This window comes from Rhinolophus sinicus, chromosome X (genome assembly GCF_036562045.2).
Source record: "Rhinolophus sinicus isolate RSC01 chromosome X, ASM3656204v1, whole genome shotgun sequence".
Taxonomy (NCBI): Eukaryota; Metazoa; Chordata; class Mammalia; order Chiroptera; family Rhinolophidae; genus Rhinolophus; species Rhinolophus sinicus.
Genome location: NC_133768.1, coordinates 42,885,258 through 42,902,529, shown reverse-complemented (window position 1 = coordinate 42,902,529; position 17,272 = coordinate 42,885,258). Strand labels below are relative to the sequence as shown.

Genomic DNA, 17,272 nt, shown 5'->3' with positions numbered 1-17,272 from the left:
GAGCCTGGCTGTGTCCAGGATATTGCATTCACCTCCGGGCTCCTCGCACAGGGCCCCTTGCGGAAGATGCTTGTCGCGTAGATTGTGAGGCGAGAGCCTGTAGGGGTGGAGTGTGGGGACAGAGCCCCAGAAAGCAGTTTCCAGGCTCCCGGCCTCACATGGAAAGGTGCTGGCTCAGGTAGTAAATGGTCATCAACTGTGATTGAATGGCCATCAGCTGTGGCTAGTTGGCCGTCAGCTGTAACCAGTGAGCCAATGGCCACCAATACAACTACTATGGCAGAAAAATGGGGGCTAGCAAGAAGATGGTGGCGGAGCCTGCAAGTGGCGCAGTGAGGGTTGAGAATTGTGTGGCTTCTGTTTCCTGTGTCTCCAACCCAGCCGCCAGTGAGACTATAGTGGTGTGACTCCCTGTCATGCGGGGGACCCTGCTCGCTGCGCCATTTGTTGTGCAGGGCGACCTGCGGAGTCTCAGCTCCCGCTCCCCACACAAGAACGCAGGACATGGTGAGGCCAAAAAGGAACACCCACGGAGCCATAGGTAGGGGAGTCATACCACTATATTCTCACTGGCAGCTGGGTTGGAGACACAGGAAGCAGGAGCCACAGAATCTGCAATCCACACTCTGCCATACTCCACAGCTTGCCAGCCCAGCCACCATCTTCTTGCCAGCCCCCATTTTCTGCCAGCGTAGCCACAGCAGTTATATTAGTGGCCAATGGCTCACTGGTTACAGCTGATGGCCAACTAGCCACAGCTGATGGCCATGCAATCACAGTTGATGGCCATTTACTACCTGAGCCAGCACCTGTCTATGAGAGCCTGAGAGCCTGGAAACTACTTTCTGGGGCTCTGCCCCCACACTCACCTACCTATGGCTCCGTGGGTGTTCCTTTTTGGCCTCACCGTGTCCTGCTTTCTTATGTGGGGAGCGGGACAGGAAACACTGCAGGCCACCCCGCACGACAAATGGCGCAGCGAGCAGGGTCTCCTGCATGACACCAAGTCAGAGGAAAAAAGGTTTTCATACAACATAGTATCAAAATGTAAAAGGAACACACTAAATGCACAAACTGGTGGGAAATAAGTCCACAACCTATCGTGGTAGGTTCTTCCAGCAATTGGGTTCATTTCTAGGTTATTTATAGACGGGTAACTTTAACGAGTCTCTCACAGGAGGGCAGACAGTCTTCAATTATTGGCCTCAGGATCTGTGTGTGCCATGTAGGCATCCAGGTGATCTTTCGGTTTTGATATGCACGCATCCAATTGGTTGTCCAGCTGCTCCTTGGTCAGTACAGGGCGAGCAAGGGTACCTCCCCCTTGTCCACAGCCTCGGCTTCAGCCTCCAAAGCCCTCTCTTCCCCGACCTATCATACCCGGACCTCGGAACAACATCCTGCCCCTAAGTAGGGTTCTCGTGGCACGTCCCCCATGTAGTCCTCCTTTGGGCAAGCCTCTCTGGATTGTGGGCAGGTCTCGTCCTCGGATGGCTCCCCAGGCAGGGCCCCTACGTGCAGGCCTAGCTGTGTTTGGATGTTAACTCTTACCCAGGTGCTGCTTTAAGCTCTGTTTAAGTTTTTTTTTCTCCTTTTTTTAAAGACTATTGGGGAAGGGGAACAGGACTTTATTGGGGAACAGTGTGTACTTCCAGGATTTTTTCCAAGTCATTTTGTTGTCCTTTCAATCTTAGTTGTGGAGGGTGCCTTTCAGCTTCAAGTTGTTGTCCTTTCAGTCTTAGTTGTGGAGGGTGCAGCTCCGCTCCAGGTCCAGTTGCCGTTGTTAGTTGCAGGGGACGCAGCCCACCATCCCTTGTGGTAGTCCAGCTGGCAACCTTGTGGCCGACAGGATGCTCTCCAACCAACTGAGCCATCCGGGAGCTCAGCGGCAGCTCAGCTCAAGGGGCTGTGTTCAATCTTAGTTGCAGGGGACAGAGCCCACCATCCCTTGTGGGAGTCAAGGAGTCGAACGGGCAACTTTGTGGTTGAGAGCCCACTGGCCCATGTAGGAATCGAACTGGCAGCCTTCGGCTAGGAGCACGGAGCTCCAACCACCGGAGGCACCAGGTTGGCCCCTCTGTTTAAGTTTTAATGCTGCCTAGACAGAGGGTCTATACTCCATCTTCTGGGCCAGTGGTCGGTTTCTGGCACTGACTAGCTGCTGCTGTTGCTGCATCTAAGCCCAAATATTCACTGACATCAGCTTTTTGTTCTTCAGCACACAGTAGTACCTCGGTTTTTGAACGTCTCCGTTGATGAACATTTCAGTTTACAAACGCCGTAAACCCAGAAGTAAATGCTTCAGTTTTTCAAACATGCCTCGGAACTTGAACATGTCACGCGGCTTCTGCTGAGTGCAAGATCCTGAGGCCTTGCTGTCGGCTGTTTTCAAACGTTTCAGAACTTGAACGTTCTTCTGGGACGGATTATGTTAGAAAACTAAGGTACCATTGTATTAGTAAAGTGGTCATTTAGAGACATTTTGGTGGCATTTTTTTAGCACAACTTTCACTGCTGACAGTGCCACCATCTTCAAATCCCAGTAATCGAAGGAAAAGGATGCCAATTCTCCTCCCGGGGCTGCCACCGCAGCTGCAGCAGGTGGGCCAGGGGCCCAGCCGAACCAGGGTTGACGGTAGAGGGACTGGGGTTAATTTGGTGGGCGGCTGGTTAGATGGGTAAGTGGTAGATTGCTAGATTAGTTTGTTGTTATTGGCTGGCTGGCTGGTGAGCGGGTCCGCCTCCTTGCCTGGCCTGCCCCTTCCTGTCTTGTCTGTGCCACCACAGCCGCTGCCACCAACTCCAGCTTGGAGTCCTAACAAAATGGCTGCCACTCTGGTAATATTTTTTGTCTTAGGGCTGGTTTTTAAAAGACTGAGGGAATGCTCCTTTCCCTATTCCTCTTATTTGTCACTGCTTATCTTATATTTTGGGAAACCAGGTGACCAAACATGTTAAAATTATTAGAGCATTAGAGCAGCACTGCTTGCCCTTCTATTTTTATATTAGAGTTTTGGTAATATTTTACTTTTTAAAAGAGGTACTGCAGTTAAATTTTTGAAGGCTTTTTTTTTCTCTGATTTTTACCTGTTTTTGTCAGCTTAGAAGTCCTTTTGTTGTACTTATAGATCTCTGCTCTTGAGGTTTCTGAATAACTGACCTTTAATTAAGTGAAGTGAGTAATACTTAAGAATATCTTGCCTAAAATGTTAATATTTAGGGAATGGAGTGAAGGGTGTATTTGGATTCTTTGTATATTCTTCTTTTTTTGGAGGGGAGGGGAACAGGACTTTATTGGGGAACAGTGTGTACTTCCAGGATTTTTTCCAGGTCAAGTTGTCCTTTCAATCTTAGTTGTGGAGGGTGCAGCTCATCTCCAGGTCCAGTTGCCGTTGTTAGTTGCAGGGGGCGCAGCCCACCATCCCTTGTGGTAGTCCAACCGGCAACCTTGTGGCCGACAGTACGCTCTCCGACCAACTGAGCCATCTGGGAGCTCAGTGGCTACTCAGCTCAAGGTGCTGTGTTCAATCTTAGTTGCCGGGGGGCAGAGCCCAGCATCCCTTGTGGGAGTCGAAGAATCGAACCGGCAATCTTGTGGTTGAGAGCCCACTGGCCCATGTGGGATTTGAACTGGCAGCCTCCAGCGTTAGGAACATGGAGCTCCAACCGCCTGAGCCACCGGGCTGGCCCTCTTTATATATTTTTGAAGTTTTTTCCAAGTCTAAATTGTGTCAAACTAACTTAAAAGAAAAAATCTCCACCTAAATGAGGTGCTGTTAGTCACCTTTTCTTACTTTCAGGCAATGCTAGTCTTATTAAGTAACTTTCAAAGTATTTTGGTTTGGCAATGTAACCTCTTAGAGTGCTTTGTGAGTCCTTAGTTTACAGTCATGTGCCACTAAACAACAGGGATATGTTCTGAAAAATGCATTGTTAGGCAATTCTATCATTGTGTGTACATCATAGGGTGTACTTATACAAATTTAAATGGTATATGTAGCCTGCTGCACATCTAGACTATGTAGTAATATCACCTGCATATATGTGGTCCATCCTTGACTGAACGGTCATTGTAATTCCAGCATGACTGTAATTCTTAGCTCTGGTATTAACACAGCTATGTCCTAGTAATGTCATCTGATAGGCAAATTTCTTGGCGTTATCATAGATGTTTTTCTTTCCCCTTATAATCATACTCGTTTAGGCAGTAAATCTTAAATTTAGTACTTCTTTAATATATCTTGACTCTATCCCTCTTGCCAATGTTTTCATTCAAACTTCAGTATCTCGTTCCTGAATTATTACAGTAGTTGTCTAACTGGTCATATTTTATATAATATGGTATAGAATTCCTTGGTGACTGACTCTGTTCTCATCTGCCTGTTTCTATAATAATATTCGAGTAAATTGTTTATGGTACCACTCATACACTTACTCCATTGCTATTTCATGACTTTGCTTGTGATCTTCCCTCTGCTTGGATCAGCTAATTTTCTTTCTGTGAGATTCAGTCCTAGTGTCTTTTTCAGTAAGCTTTCCTTAGAGCATCTAACTTCATTATTTTGCATATAGATATCCAGTTGTCCCAGCACCATTTGTTGAAGAGTGTTCTTTCTCAATTGAATTGTTTTGGTACCCTTGTTGAAAAACCAAGTGACCATAAATGTGGGTTTATTTCTGGATTCTCTATTTTTATTCCATTTATCTATACATCTGTCCTTATGCTAGTACCACACACTGTCTTAATACTGTAACGTTGTGGTAGGTTTTAAAATTGGGAAATGTGAGTCTTCCAACTTCATTCTTTTTCAGGATTGTTTTGCCTTTGGCTATTCTGGGTTCTTCGAAGTTTCATATGACTTTTAGGATCAGCTTGATAATTTCTGCAAGGAAACCAGCTGTGGTGTAGATAGGAATTGTGTTGAATGTGTTGGACAATTTGGGGTATTTCTCCGCATTTTGTTTGTTTTAGTTAAGAGTTATTTTCCTTCAGTTTTTCAAATTTGATATTTCTGTGTATTTTTTTGACATGACAAATTGTGCCTTCTAAGGCACATAACACAATAACAGGTATACAGGCTTAACTTTGTGAAGTGTGTTTGTTGTGAGAAGAGAAGAATTTTCTTATTGGTGGTGTGATAATTCATTTGAAAAACCTTTTCCCTATATATTTCACATCTTTGTGGAAAGTTTTAGAGCATACAGAAAAGCAGAAAGAGAGAAAAAGTCTATAATTTCACCATTCAGAATTAATATCGTGTGTGTGTATGTATGTAAGCTCGTTTTATATATTTCATTTAACCATATAATACTTGTATGTAGGGAATATCTTTTCATCTCACTAAAAACTAGTGGTTGTTTAAAATGCTGTATCCTATCTCATTTTGAGATATTTAATTCCCTATTGGGCTTATGTTTAGTTACATTTTTTCTAAATTATAAGTGCTATATGAATGTTTTTATGATTAAATCTTTGCATAGATTCTTGACTATTTTCTAGGGCAAGTTCCTATAAGTGGAATTGCTGGTTCAAGAGGATGTATATTTTTAAAGTCTTTCTTGCCATTTTTTTTAGTATTATAGTGTGTTAATGACAGTAGTTTATTCACAATTTGAAAAGGTAGAAACAACCCAGTCCATGAATGGATAAACAAAATGTGGTATATACATAAACTGGAATATTGTTCAACATTAAAAAGGAATGAAATTCTGATACATGCCATAACATCAATGAACCTTGAAAACATATGTCAAGTGAAATAAGCCAGACTCAAAGGGGCAAATATTGTATGATTACACTTGCATAAGTTACCTAGAATAAGCAAATTCACAGAAAATAGAATAGAGATTACTAGGGGCTGAGGAGATTGAGAGTTATTGTTCAGTGGGTACGGAATTTCTGTTTGGGATGATGAAAAGTTCTGGAAATGGATTGTGGTGATTGTAGAACATTGTGGATGTACTTAATGCCACTGACTTGTATACTTAAAAATGATTAAAATAGTAAATTTGATATTACATATATTTTACCACAATAAAAAAAAACACTATCATTAATTCCAGAAGTTGAGACAAAAACCACCTACTGAGAAATTATGTACTTGTTTTGCCTAATTGTGTGTTACCTAGTAGGTAAGTGAACTCAGGGTTTGGTTACTTGTTTTAAATATGATGCACTGATAGATGAGGCTGAGAACTAGATTCCTAACCAACTTTCATGCAACATGAAGACTTACTGAGCTATATACCAAGTAACCTGCTAGGCACTGAGGACTACAGTGGTAAACAAGATAAGACACAGTCCCTGGAGTCTGCTGGTTGCTAAGATTGGACACAAAAAAGAACAAACTTATTATTAAGAAAAAATGGATTAAACAATCAGGTGATTTGTTTGCTCCTTAATGATTTCCTTTGTGGGGTGATTTAAAAATATCCCTTTTTCCCCCCCTTCAGGTTACTATGGAAACATGACCACATAAAAGGAAGTCCATTCTGATAATTCTGATACCTGATATGTAATTGGACTGAAGAGTAGAACAGGAAAAAATTTAGTGCCAACCTTAACAACAATGGCTACTGATTCAGGGGAGCCAGCTAGCACAGAAGATTCTGAGAAACCTGATGGAGTTTCATTGGAGAACAGAGTTCATCAGGTGGCAGCAACTTTGACAGTGGAAGCTAGACTGAAGGAAAAAGACGGTACCTTCTCTGCTTCTGGAGAAACTACAGAAAGGAAGAGATTCTTCCGAAAGAGTGTTGAGATGACAGAAGATGACAAAGTTGTTGATTCTTCCTCCAAAGATGAGAGAATAAAGACTGCAACAAATATTCCAAGAGTAGAAAAACATCCTACAAATGTGTTGAGAGGTGGACAAGAAGTTAAATATGCACAATGTTCAAAGGCAACTTCCGAATCCTCAAAAGATTGTTTCAAGGAGAAAAATGAAAAGGAAATGGAAGAAGAAGCAGAAATGAAAGCTGTAGCTACTTCTCCTAGTGGCAGGTTCCTGAAATTTGACATAGAGCTAGGAAGAGGAGCATTTAAAACAGTATATAAAGGACTGGACACTGAAACATGGGTTGAGGTTGCTTGGTGCGAGCTGCAGGTGGGTATATAATCTTTTTTGGTTTTAATAAATTCCAGTTTTAGCTGACCTAGCCATCTGAGTCATCTAGGATTAAAATGTATAACGGATTAAAATAAAATGAAGGGCTTGACCCCCCCCACCTCCCTATAATTATGCTCCTTTCCTAGATTCTCAGGAGCTTATGCCAATCTTTTTTTTCTTCTGTTATTTTCCCCCTTTGGTTTGAGGGGGGAAAAACTCTATTGTGGCTTTCCTTGGGGAAAAGCTCTTAATTTATTAACGTTAGGAAATTCCTGAAATTCTTAATGTCTCATTTTGAAAACTTTTAATAAATTTATGCCTTGTGAGTTGATTGTTATAATAAATACTTGAGAGTGTGATATGTTAGGGATATATTCTGTGTGATGTCTCCCTTTTCTCTTTTTCTTTCAACCATTTTTTGGGGATTCGTGTACTGTTTTTTAGAACAGGAAGTACTTTTCTTGATTGAGTACTTGTATTAATATAAACTCCCCAATGCCTTTGAGTTTACCTCAAAGAGGATCTGTGGAAGAAATAATCAGAATATACTGAGGTTAGTCAGCTGGAATGTGTTTTAAAAGGAGAAATGAAAACAACAGGACAATAGTTGAATCACTTAGGTATTTGGTTCCATAATAGATATTTATGTGGACTTTTAACTAATGAAGGACTAAATGGGGATAGAACATCACAGAAAGATTTGTAATAAGAATAGTCTCAGACAGATATAGGTCAAATATAAGGAAATCCTTTGTGATCTCAATCAGCTCAAAGGAAATGGTCAGTGTTCACATGAGATGCTTAAAATTAATATTGAATAAAGCCAATAGGTTGTTGTTGTTCAAATTCCAGTGGTCTCTGTGCCTGTAGGTGTGTATGTTTGTATTCTGATTCCACCCATTCTGAATATGCCATAGATTGCCATTTAGATAGGTTGAAATTTAGTCTAAGTCCCTGCATTTCTAGGAAGCCTTTTGCTAACAGTATGGTTTCCAAACTTTGCTATTTGTAAAAGTCAGTGTGTGCTTCTTATGCAGTTTCTGGAGCTTATTGTCATTGATTCAGATTCAGTAAATCTGGGTGGGAGGCAGACTGATTTTTAACATGCTTTCAAAGTGTAGGAAGTCCCTTAATGACTCTTTGAAATGCAAGTTACTTAGTAGCACATTCAAGCCCTTCAAGTACTTGAAAGGTGTATGCAGGTGTGGGGTTTGTCTGATTTTCTTCTCACCCTCTTTTTCCCCTTTAAGAATTTTGTAAGGTCTGTGTTGCAGTAGAAATATTAGATAATGCAAGCAAATAAACGTCAAAACCACCTGAAATTCCACTACTTTGAGGATGCTTTAAACAATTTAGTTATGTACCTTACTGGACTCTTTCTTTTGCATAAATGTATATCTGACTGCATGTTCCCCCCACACACACACAAAATGGAATCATACTATAAGGTTTTACAAACTTTTCTTTAACTTACCACGAACATCTTTTCATTACCAATAATTGTACGTTTACATCATTATTTTAAAAGATGCCCTTTTAAGTTACTTAGTCCTCTATTATTGGACATCTAGATTTTTCTCCAATATTTCACTATTATAACCATGGTTGTGGTCAACATCCTTGTATGTATATTGAAAATTATGTAAATTTTAATTTCATCTCTGCATTGTGACTTTGTTAACTCTCATCTTTAAGTGATACTCTGTATATGGGGGAATAATTTCCATTCTCTTGGTAGTAGGTTACATAGTAAAGATGTGTCAAGTATTTTGCAAATTGTGTACTGTAGCCACGCTAAGGATGTTTAGGTAAAACTTGAAGAAAATATTCTAGTGATAGCAACTTCCTTCTATCACTCACCTGTGGAAAGATTCAAAGATCCCATAACATCTTACTATGCAAAGTGTGGTCTCTGTACGAGCCGCATGGACATCACCTGGGAGCTTATTGGAACTGCATGTTCCTAGGCTTTATCCGAGACCTACTGAATCAGAATCTGCCTCTTAGTAACATCTGCAGGTGGTTTGTCTGTGCAGCAGAGTTTGAAAAGCACTGAAAGAAGGGACCCGTTCCAAGAACTAGCTGAAATTAGAGGAGGAATTTTCTTAATACACTAACATGAGCTTCATATTATATATACTGATTCCTGGCATTCACTCTAGACTTTCCAAATCGATCGAAATCTCCAGGATACAGGGGCACAGGAACTTATTTCTAAAATGTTCCCCAGGTAATTGGATACGTGGCTGGATTTGGGACTCTCATGTGGAGCAAATGTTGTAAATTACATAAAGTACATTTTAATCTACGCAGAGATCAACAATGACAATTTTCTATTCTGAAAGGAATGTCAGAATTAATGAAATTAATTGATGTAATTCATTTTTTGCATATTTGGAATTAAGGAAAAGTAACTTATTTAGAATCCCAGAAGGATAAGGGCATCATCTTCGAATTACCTTCCTGTGTTATGCAGTTTGTAATGGACAATTTATCGTATTTTTTCCATAAATTCTTACTTCTTTATTATATAACATCCCAGTGAGCAGTTTGAATGTTTCAATTATTCTAGATTCTTTTCCAATCTTTGTTTATATATGTGTAATATATAAAATTGCTGGCAATACTTTTGTTATCAATTTGATGTGTATTTTTTATTTATTAACATTATTAAAATATGTAAACAATATTCATACCACCTCTTGCTTAGTCTCCTCCCCTGAAATTAGGAAGTTCTTTTCTTTCTAAAATTTTATTTTTTTGTGTGTTGGATTTGAAATTCACAGCTCAACAAAAGGTTTTTATATTTGTTTTTCTTGATGGCATTTCCCCCCATTGAGGATATTTAAGCCTTGTGTAACAATTCTGAAAAACACTATCCATTTGTTTAGAATACATTGACCTCATGGCGGTGCAGTGAACCGGGAAAGATTTTACTGCTGATTTTTGACTTTGAGGATGTTAAAAACAAACAAACAAACCAATAAACCAACAAACCCTTTGATGGTGTAGGTCAGATTTCGGATTTGGCCATAATGCATTTCAACAGTTTGTCATATTTATGGTTTCTATAACTTCATTTTTTTATGCATTAGTAGAAAGACTTTGTCCTATTGTTCTTTGTAAAGAACTTGGTATATTCCTTGGTAATACCTTGTTAAATTGGTAATTTACTGTGAGTGAGTGAGGGCTATAAGTCATAATTTCTGTTTAGAAGACTGTTTATTTTAGTTCATGATGTTGAAATACCTGGTCAGATGTTACTTAAAGGTCTGTTTTAGCAACTCTTAGAAGGAGTCAATCATAAGAGTTTGTAATAGTTTCCTCCTCCACTAACAACTTCAGAATTAGCAGCATTCAGCTTTTACACATGGAAACATAACCAGTTTTTGCTTTGTTACAACTTGGAAACATATTTCCACTAGTACATTTTTCATTTGTTTTCTTGATGGAACTGTTTTCATATAGTGGGGCTATTTTCCAAATGAAGAACATCATTGATGTCTGAAAATTTTTGTTGTTTGATTGTTTCTAAACTGTATTTGAGTGTGCTTGTGATAAGCTTCACAGTGGATCAGATATGTGATTATTTGCTTCTCAGGGTAATTAAACAGGCCTCCTTTAAGTAGCATCTAACTAGACATGTAACAGATCTAGCTATAGTCTCTGAACTGAACTAAAATGGCACTGAACAGAAAGATTAAAAAAAGACAAAATTGTAGCAGGTTGACATGTTGAGTGAGTGAGCATTCTAGTACACTTTCATTGTAGTGAATGTATTCAAAGCAATGCAATAGAAGGAACAGCTTAAAAATCTATACTTCTACACCTAAAGCTTCTATCAAAATTGTGGAGAAACTTGTTTCCATTTTGTTTTCATGTATCATCTAAAAATACTTTGGGGAGAAGTGTATTTTTAGACATCAGCTTTGCATTTAATTGTGAAATTAAAATTAGATGATAATGTGAAAACCGCTGAGTTTCCAATGAAGGAAAAAGTAATTAAAAATACATGCTAGAATTTCTGTTTCTGAATAAATATTTTTGTCCAAAGTATTCACTCTGGGATATTTTGCTCTAAAAGTATTTTTGTTATGATCCTCTTGGAAATGTTTCCAGATTCTGTTTGAGTCACACAAGAAAATGCTTCATTACATATAGCCACACCCCAAATAGTGTTGTAAAGTTTGATTTCCCATCATCTTCATCAGACCCAGCCCTCAAAGTGGAATACTTTCATGGGCGAAGAATGATTACATTTAAGGGAGGAGGGATAAAGTTTGCTTAAATATGTATGTTCTAGTATCTGTTTAAAAACTAGTCAAATGACTTTATTAAGTATAAACCAAAGGCAGATGCTTTCATAAAATGAGAAAGGGTGAGTGACGGGAGACAGACTTGGTCTGAGAAATACTCATTTTTCCAGTTACTTCCATGAGCTAGTTTTGAGCTAACTATCTGCTTGATAGATAAAAAATTGATACGTATAGTAGGCTGAATAATTGCACCACAAAGATGTCCCTGTACTTATCCCTGGAACCTATGAATACGTTACCTGCAAAAAGGACTTTGCAGGTGCGATTGAAGATCTTGTGATTGGTTGATTATCCTGGATTATCTGGGTAGGCCCAGTGTAATTACATGGGTACTTATGAGAGAGAGGAAGGATAGCCATAGTCCAAAGGAGATCTGATGATTGAAAACAGGTTGGAGTGATCCAAGGAATGTGGGCAACCTCTGAAAGCTAGAAAAGGTAAGGAAACAAGATTCTTACCTACAGCATCCAGTAGGAACACAGCCTTGCCAACACCTTTAGTCTAGTGAGAGTCATTTTGGACTTCTGATCTCCACAACTGGGAGGTAATAATAAATTTCTGTGTTTGTTTTTTTTAAATTGGGGAATATTGGGGAACTGTGTTTTTCCAGGACCCATCAGCTCCATGTCAAGTCGTTGTTTTAAAGCTAGTTGTGGAGGGTGTAGCTCACTGGCCCATGTAGGAATCGAACCGGTGACCTTGGTGTTATGAGCACCGTGCTCTAACCACTGAGCCACCTGGCCACCAACTGGCGGCTCAGCTTCAAGCTCAAGCTGTTATTTCCAATCTAGTTGAGGAGGGTGCAGCTCACTGGCTCATGTGGGAATCAAACCGGCAACCCTGGTGTTCTGAACCCTGCACTCTAACCACTGAACCAATCGGCCGCCCAATTTGCGTTGTTTTAAGCCACCGAATTTGTGGTAATTTGTTACAATAGCAATAGGAAATGAATATAATATTACAGAGCTGCCATTCATTCATTTGTTCCATTCATCCAACAAATAAATATTTAGTATTTATAATATATCAGAACTGTGCTAAGTGCTAGGGACATTAACGGGGATAAAAAGCAGATACAGCTTCATTTCCATAAAGCATAACTAGAGGGAGTTCAGAGTAAGAAGGAGGTTTGGCGATTGGAATTAGTGAAAACAGATGAAAGGGCTGTTAAATATAGGTTTGTTTGGAGGAAATCGTTGGGTTGGGAGAAGTAGGCGTCAGGGATACCACTCCTTGCTATTTAGTTTTCTCTTTTTAAGTTTTTATTCTGTGGTAATTTGCTACTAACAGAAGAAGTGCAAAGATAGTATAGAAAGTTTCTATATGCTCTTCACTCAGTTTTCCCTTCTGTTAATATCTTAACCAGAGACCATTTATCGAAACTTAATTATCATTTGTACAATACTATTAACTAAAGTACAGAATTTACTTGGATTTCACCAGTTTTTCTACTGATGTCCTTTTTAAATGCTATGATCCAATCCAGGATCCCACATTGCATTTAGTTGTTAATGTCCCCTCAGTCTCTTTCAATCTGTGATAGTTCTTTAGTCTTTCCTTGTTTTTCATGATCTTGAACTTTTGAAGAGTGCTGCTCAGTTATTCTGTAGAACATCCCTTAATTTGGGTTTGCCTTATGGTTTCTCATTAGATTTAGGCTATGGATTTTGGCAAGAATACCACATGAAAGATGCACCGTTCTCAGTGTATCACAGCAGGGGGTACATGATGTTGATAAGGATTTCTGGTGATGATAACCTTGATCACTTGGTTGGGGGGTGTCTGATAGGTTTTCTATACACTAAAGTTAGTATTTTCCCTTTGTAGGTTAATATCTTGCGAGTACTTTGAGACTGCAAATATCTGTTTCTCCTCAATCTTTCCCCCATTGTTTTGGCATCCACTGGTATATCTTGCCTGTAATAAGTATACTGTGGTGTTATAATGGTGATTTTTTTGTCAAAATAAAGTCTTAAAATAATCCTTTCACAGAAATGAGGCAGCTTTATGTAGTAAGAATATTTGTTCTTTGCTAAAGATTATGTTCTTCCATCCTCATCGGCTGTCACAATCAGCATCTTTTTTAAAGATCAGTTTTTTCTTCGCAGCGACACCTACCGGCGGCTCGTTGGCTATCCAGGTATGGTTTACAGCCTAAATGTGTAACCCTGTCAAACAAGAGCTCCACTGTTGTTTCACATGCCTGAATGTGCTGCGCTAGTCCCAGTGTTTTCTGCACGTCTTGGCAGATGTTGGAGAAGCACTACTGGAACTTCTCCTCACAGTCGTTCTTGCTTTTGCCACAGGTCTCATAGCACTTGTTGTGGTAGTTGTAGCCCTTTGTCAGGGAAGGGATGCCGATGTTAAGATGAACACCAAATAGTGGAGCGCCACATCTGTTCGGCGGGGAGGTTTTATAACCATACCATGGGAAAAGCTTAGATCCATCACTGCTCGTATCCTGGCAGATCCTGTCCTCGCCTCCCAGTAGGTTCAAGGTGGCGTTCGGGTACGTGTCAGTCTTGTGAACGCCATTCCAGATGGTCTTCAGGGTGGCCCTCCAGTCGGTGGCTGCGCCGGCTCCAGACATCTGAGCACAGCAGTCAGGAGGAGGAGAGTGAGCGTTGGCCCCAGGAGCTTCCACCCAGTGCTGGGCAGTCCTGGGTCCCCCCGTCACAGGAGCCGTGACGGAGCCCCTGAAGGCGCCCTGTGCCAGACTGTCACTACAGGCTTCATGCCCATGCCTCCTTCCTGGCTGGCAGGCCCAATGGTGATGTTTCTATGATCACAATTCCTTTTACATTTATTAATTGGAATTACCTCTTGGTTTTATGGGGTCTCCTCCTAGGTATCACTGTTGAGTTTCCAGAAACCCCAAAATTGGGGAATTTGTTGAGGAACTTTAGTATTTCTTGTTATTAATAATGGTATACAGTTTCCATTATCAAAATTAATATTAATTGAGCACTTATACAGGTACTTAATTTGAATATTTTTTTAATCCTCCCAATAGTTACATGAGATAGGGATAATTAATTTTTAGGTTTAGAAACTGATGTTTAGCTATATTAAGTAACTTGTCCAAGTGGGCAGAGCAGGGATTTGTATTCCATCAATTATCTATATAAAACATTTGTATAGATGACTTAAGAATTTCCCCTTCATTGGTTATTTGAGCAGATCATTCTTTTATGGTTTCAACCATTTTTGAACAAATTATTTCTTAAATTGACCTTATTTAAAATAATGTTCTTAGCATTAAACTGCTGAAACTCAAGGGGTACTAATTAATGGTGTCATTTAAGGACACTCCTTGGCTTGAGGAACAGTTTCATGGTTGGGTTGCCTTTGTTTAAAGTCTGGCCTTAACCTTTTATCAATGTCTAGAGGTGGTTGGACACATTGGGGAGATTGACTCGATCTAAGTTAAAGGCCTAAATCTAAGGCACAAATTTATTAATTTAGAGTGAGGAATATAGTTGTTAGGTCAAATGCTGTAGTTGATCTGTAGGCTAGATACGAGATGTGATCACAAAATACAATGAATGTTTAAATTTTAAAAATTATTACAGTAAAAGACACATTGCCATTAATCCCCCTCAAAATACTCCCCCTTGGTTTGAACACACGTATCCCATCATTCTGGGTACCTGAAGTACACCTGGAAGTCCTCTTTCGTGAGTGTCTTTACTTCATCCTCCGTCGTGACAATGCTCTATGTCACACATCACTTCTGGTACGGCAATTTCTGTCAAATAAAAACATTACGTGTGTCCTCATCCACCTTATTCACTGGATCTGGCACTGTGCGACTTCTGGCTCTTTCCCAAAGTCAAAATGATCGTGAAAGGAAAATGTTTTGAAGGGATTCAGGACATCGAGTCAGCCAGGACTGCGCAACTAAAGACACTCAAGAAAGAGGACTTCCAGAACTGCTTCAAAAAGTGGCAAGAACGATGGGATAAGTGTGTTCAAAGTGAGGGGGAGTATTTTGAGGGGGATTAAGGGCAGTGTGTCTTTTACTGTAATATGTTTTTTTAAATTTAAACATTCACCTTATTTTTTGATCACATGTCATACATGGGAAGCTAAATTATAATCAGGAGCTGGCCTGGTAAGTCCAGAGTCAGAACAAAGGAACTAGATGTTCCTCTGTGTCCTCCTGCTAAGACAATAGACTGACCAAATGTTCTGGATGCTCAGGTGCTCTTTGTTCAACGGTACTAGAAGACAAGTGAACCTGGTTCTGTGTTTCATTCCCCTTTCCATATGTTATCTTGTCCACCGTTGATGATTACCTTTCTTTAGTATTAATACATTGCTGTCTAAAAGCTTTTTTTAAATAATAAATCTTCCATTATATGCATATACCATATTTTATTTCTCTATTCAACAGTCGATGGATGTCTGGCTGAATTTTATTTTAAACAAATTTGATTTCTTTTGTTTGTTTCTTTTTTTTTTTTTTAAGGAGGGTGCAGCTCATAGTGGCCCATGTGGGGATCGAACCGGCAACCTTGGTTGCTTACAGCACCATGCTTTAACCATCTGAGCTAACCAGACACCCCTTAAAAGCTTTAACATGCTAATATGGCCAGACTATGGCTTATATATGATGATTTCTTAATTAATTCTTTGATGTTACTATTTACAAATTGTCATTGCCCTAGTGTGTTGTTTCATTCAGCTGTAGTTCTGTGGTTGCACACTGTTTTTCCATGGAAAGTGGTTTGTGAGTGAGGTATCTATAGACATTTTTGTGAATGTTGTTTCTGAGTGGTGGAGTGGTAAACTAGAAAGTTCTTGGGTTTCAGAATTCAGCAGACCTGTGTTCCAGTGTTGCCTGTGCTAGTCAGATACCTTGGGCAAACTAAGCTGCTTAACATTTTGAAGTCTTAGTGTTTTACTTTTTTAAAAAAAGAAAAATATAATAATTATTTCTGATATACAAAAAATAAAGAGCAGCATAATGGATCTTGAGTACCTACAGGTCATCTTGAAAAATAAAATGTTGAGGATTAGAGGTAATGCTTATAAAACATGTGGTACATGTTTGAATGCTCATTAAATGCTAGTGATAAAATACTGAGCAACTTTGTATTTATCCAGAACAGTCATTGATAGACTGCTTTGTAAGTTAAGCACCATTTTGAAGCCTTAAGACTGTTCATCCTTATTTGAACAAGTTATTTAATAATACAGCTTTTATAACATTGTTGATGATTTCTTCCTTCTTTCATGTTTGCAGAAACAAATCCATATACCCTCTGACCTGGTTCTGTAGTTCATTGTTGGTGTTTGCATTAAGAGACATAGCTGATAAAGCCATAGTTTACCTTTTGGAAATAAATTGTTTCTTATCTTGAAGAAATACACATGCAGGTTAGTCATGTTGGTATTGTGTCTTGTCTCAGGAAAGATTTTGTGTACATTTTTAGCATGCCATATAGTATAATAGATTAAGTGTTTAGTTAACATTCATAAAAGGACTAATTCTTTTTAAAGTAGTGTGGAGTAGTTTATAATAGTAGTACCAAATCTATTTGGTAAATTTGTATTTTTTTTACCTCTTTATCAGCCATATAAATTAACATTTATAACATTGAAAAATTGATATTTGATGCTTTTTGGAGGGTGACCTTGCCTAGAGAGAGTAAGATTTAGGGATCATTTTTGTAGACTGTAATTTTCCTGGCTTCTGACTATGTCCACTCCTTTAGTTGTCCCTGTTCATTGCCATGTATGGTTCGTCATTCCTTTCTTGTGTAAGAACTCTTCATTGGCAATGTGTGAAACTTACCTTATCAAAGTAGTTATCATTAATACAATAGTGTGTGTGTGTCCGTG

The 17,272-nt window shown here is 39.3% G+C and overlaps 1 protein-coding gene and 2 pseudogenes across 4 annotated transcripts in view; 1 reads left to right on the top strand and 2 right to left on the bottom strand.

Annotated features, from left to right (window-relative positions):
* Nucleotides 1–17,272, top strand: part of WNK3 (WNK lysine deficient protein kinase 3) — a 162,747-nt gene that overhangs the window by 20,413 nt on the left and 125,062 nt on the right. For all 4 annotated transcript variants that reach the window (XM_074323555.1, XM_019710840.2, XM_074323556.1 and 1 more), the window contains exon 2: nucleotides 6,454–7,106. In XM_074323555.1, the coding sequence (XP_074179656.1) occupies nucleotides 6,570–7,106 (537 nt within the window). In that variant the 5' untranslated portion in view covers nucleotides 6,454–6,569. The remainder of the gene's footprint in view (nucleotides 1–6,453; nucleotides 7,107–17,272) is intronic.
* Nucleotides 1,193–2,530, bottom strand: LOC109434120 (chromatin target of PRMT1 protein; annotated as a pseudogene).
* LOC109434104 (group XIIA secretory phospholipase A2) lies at nucleotides 13,509–16,816 on the bottom strand (annotated as a pseudogene).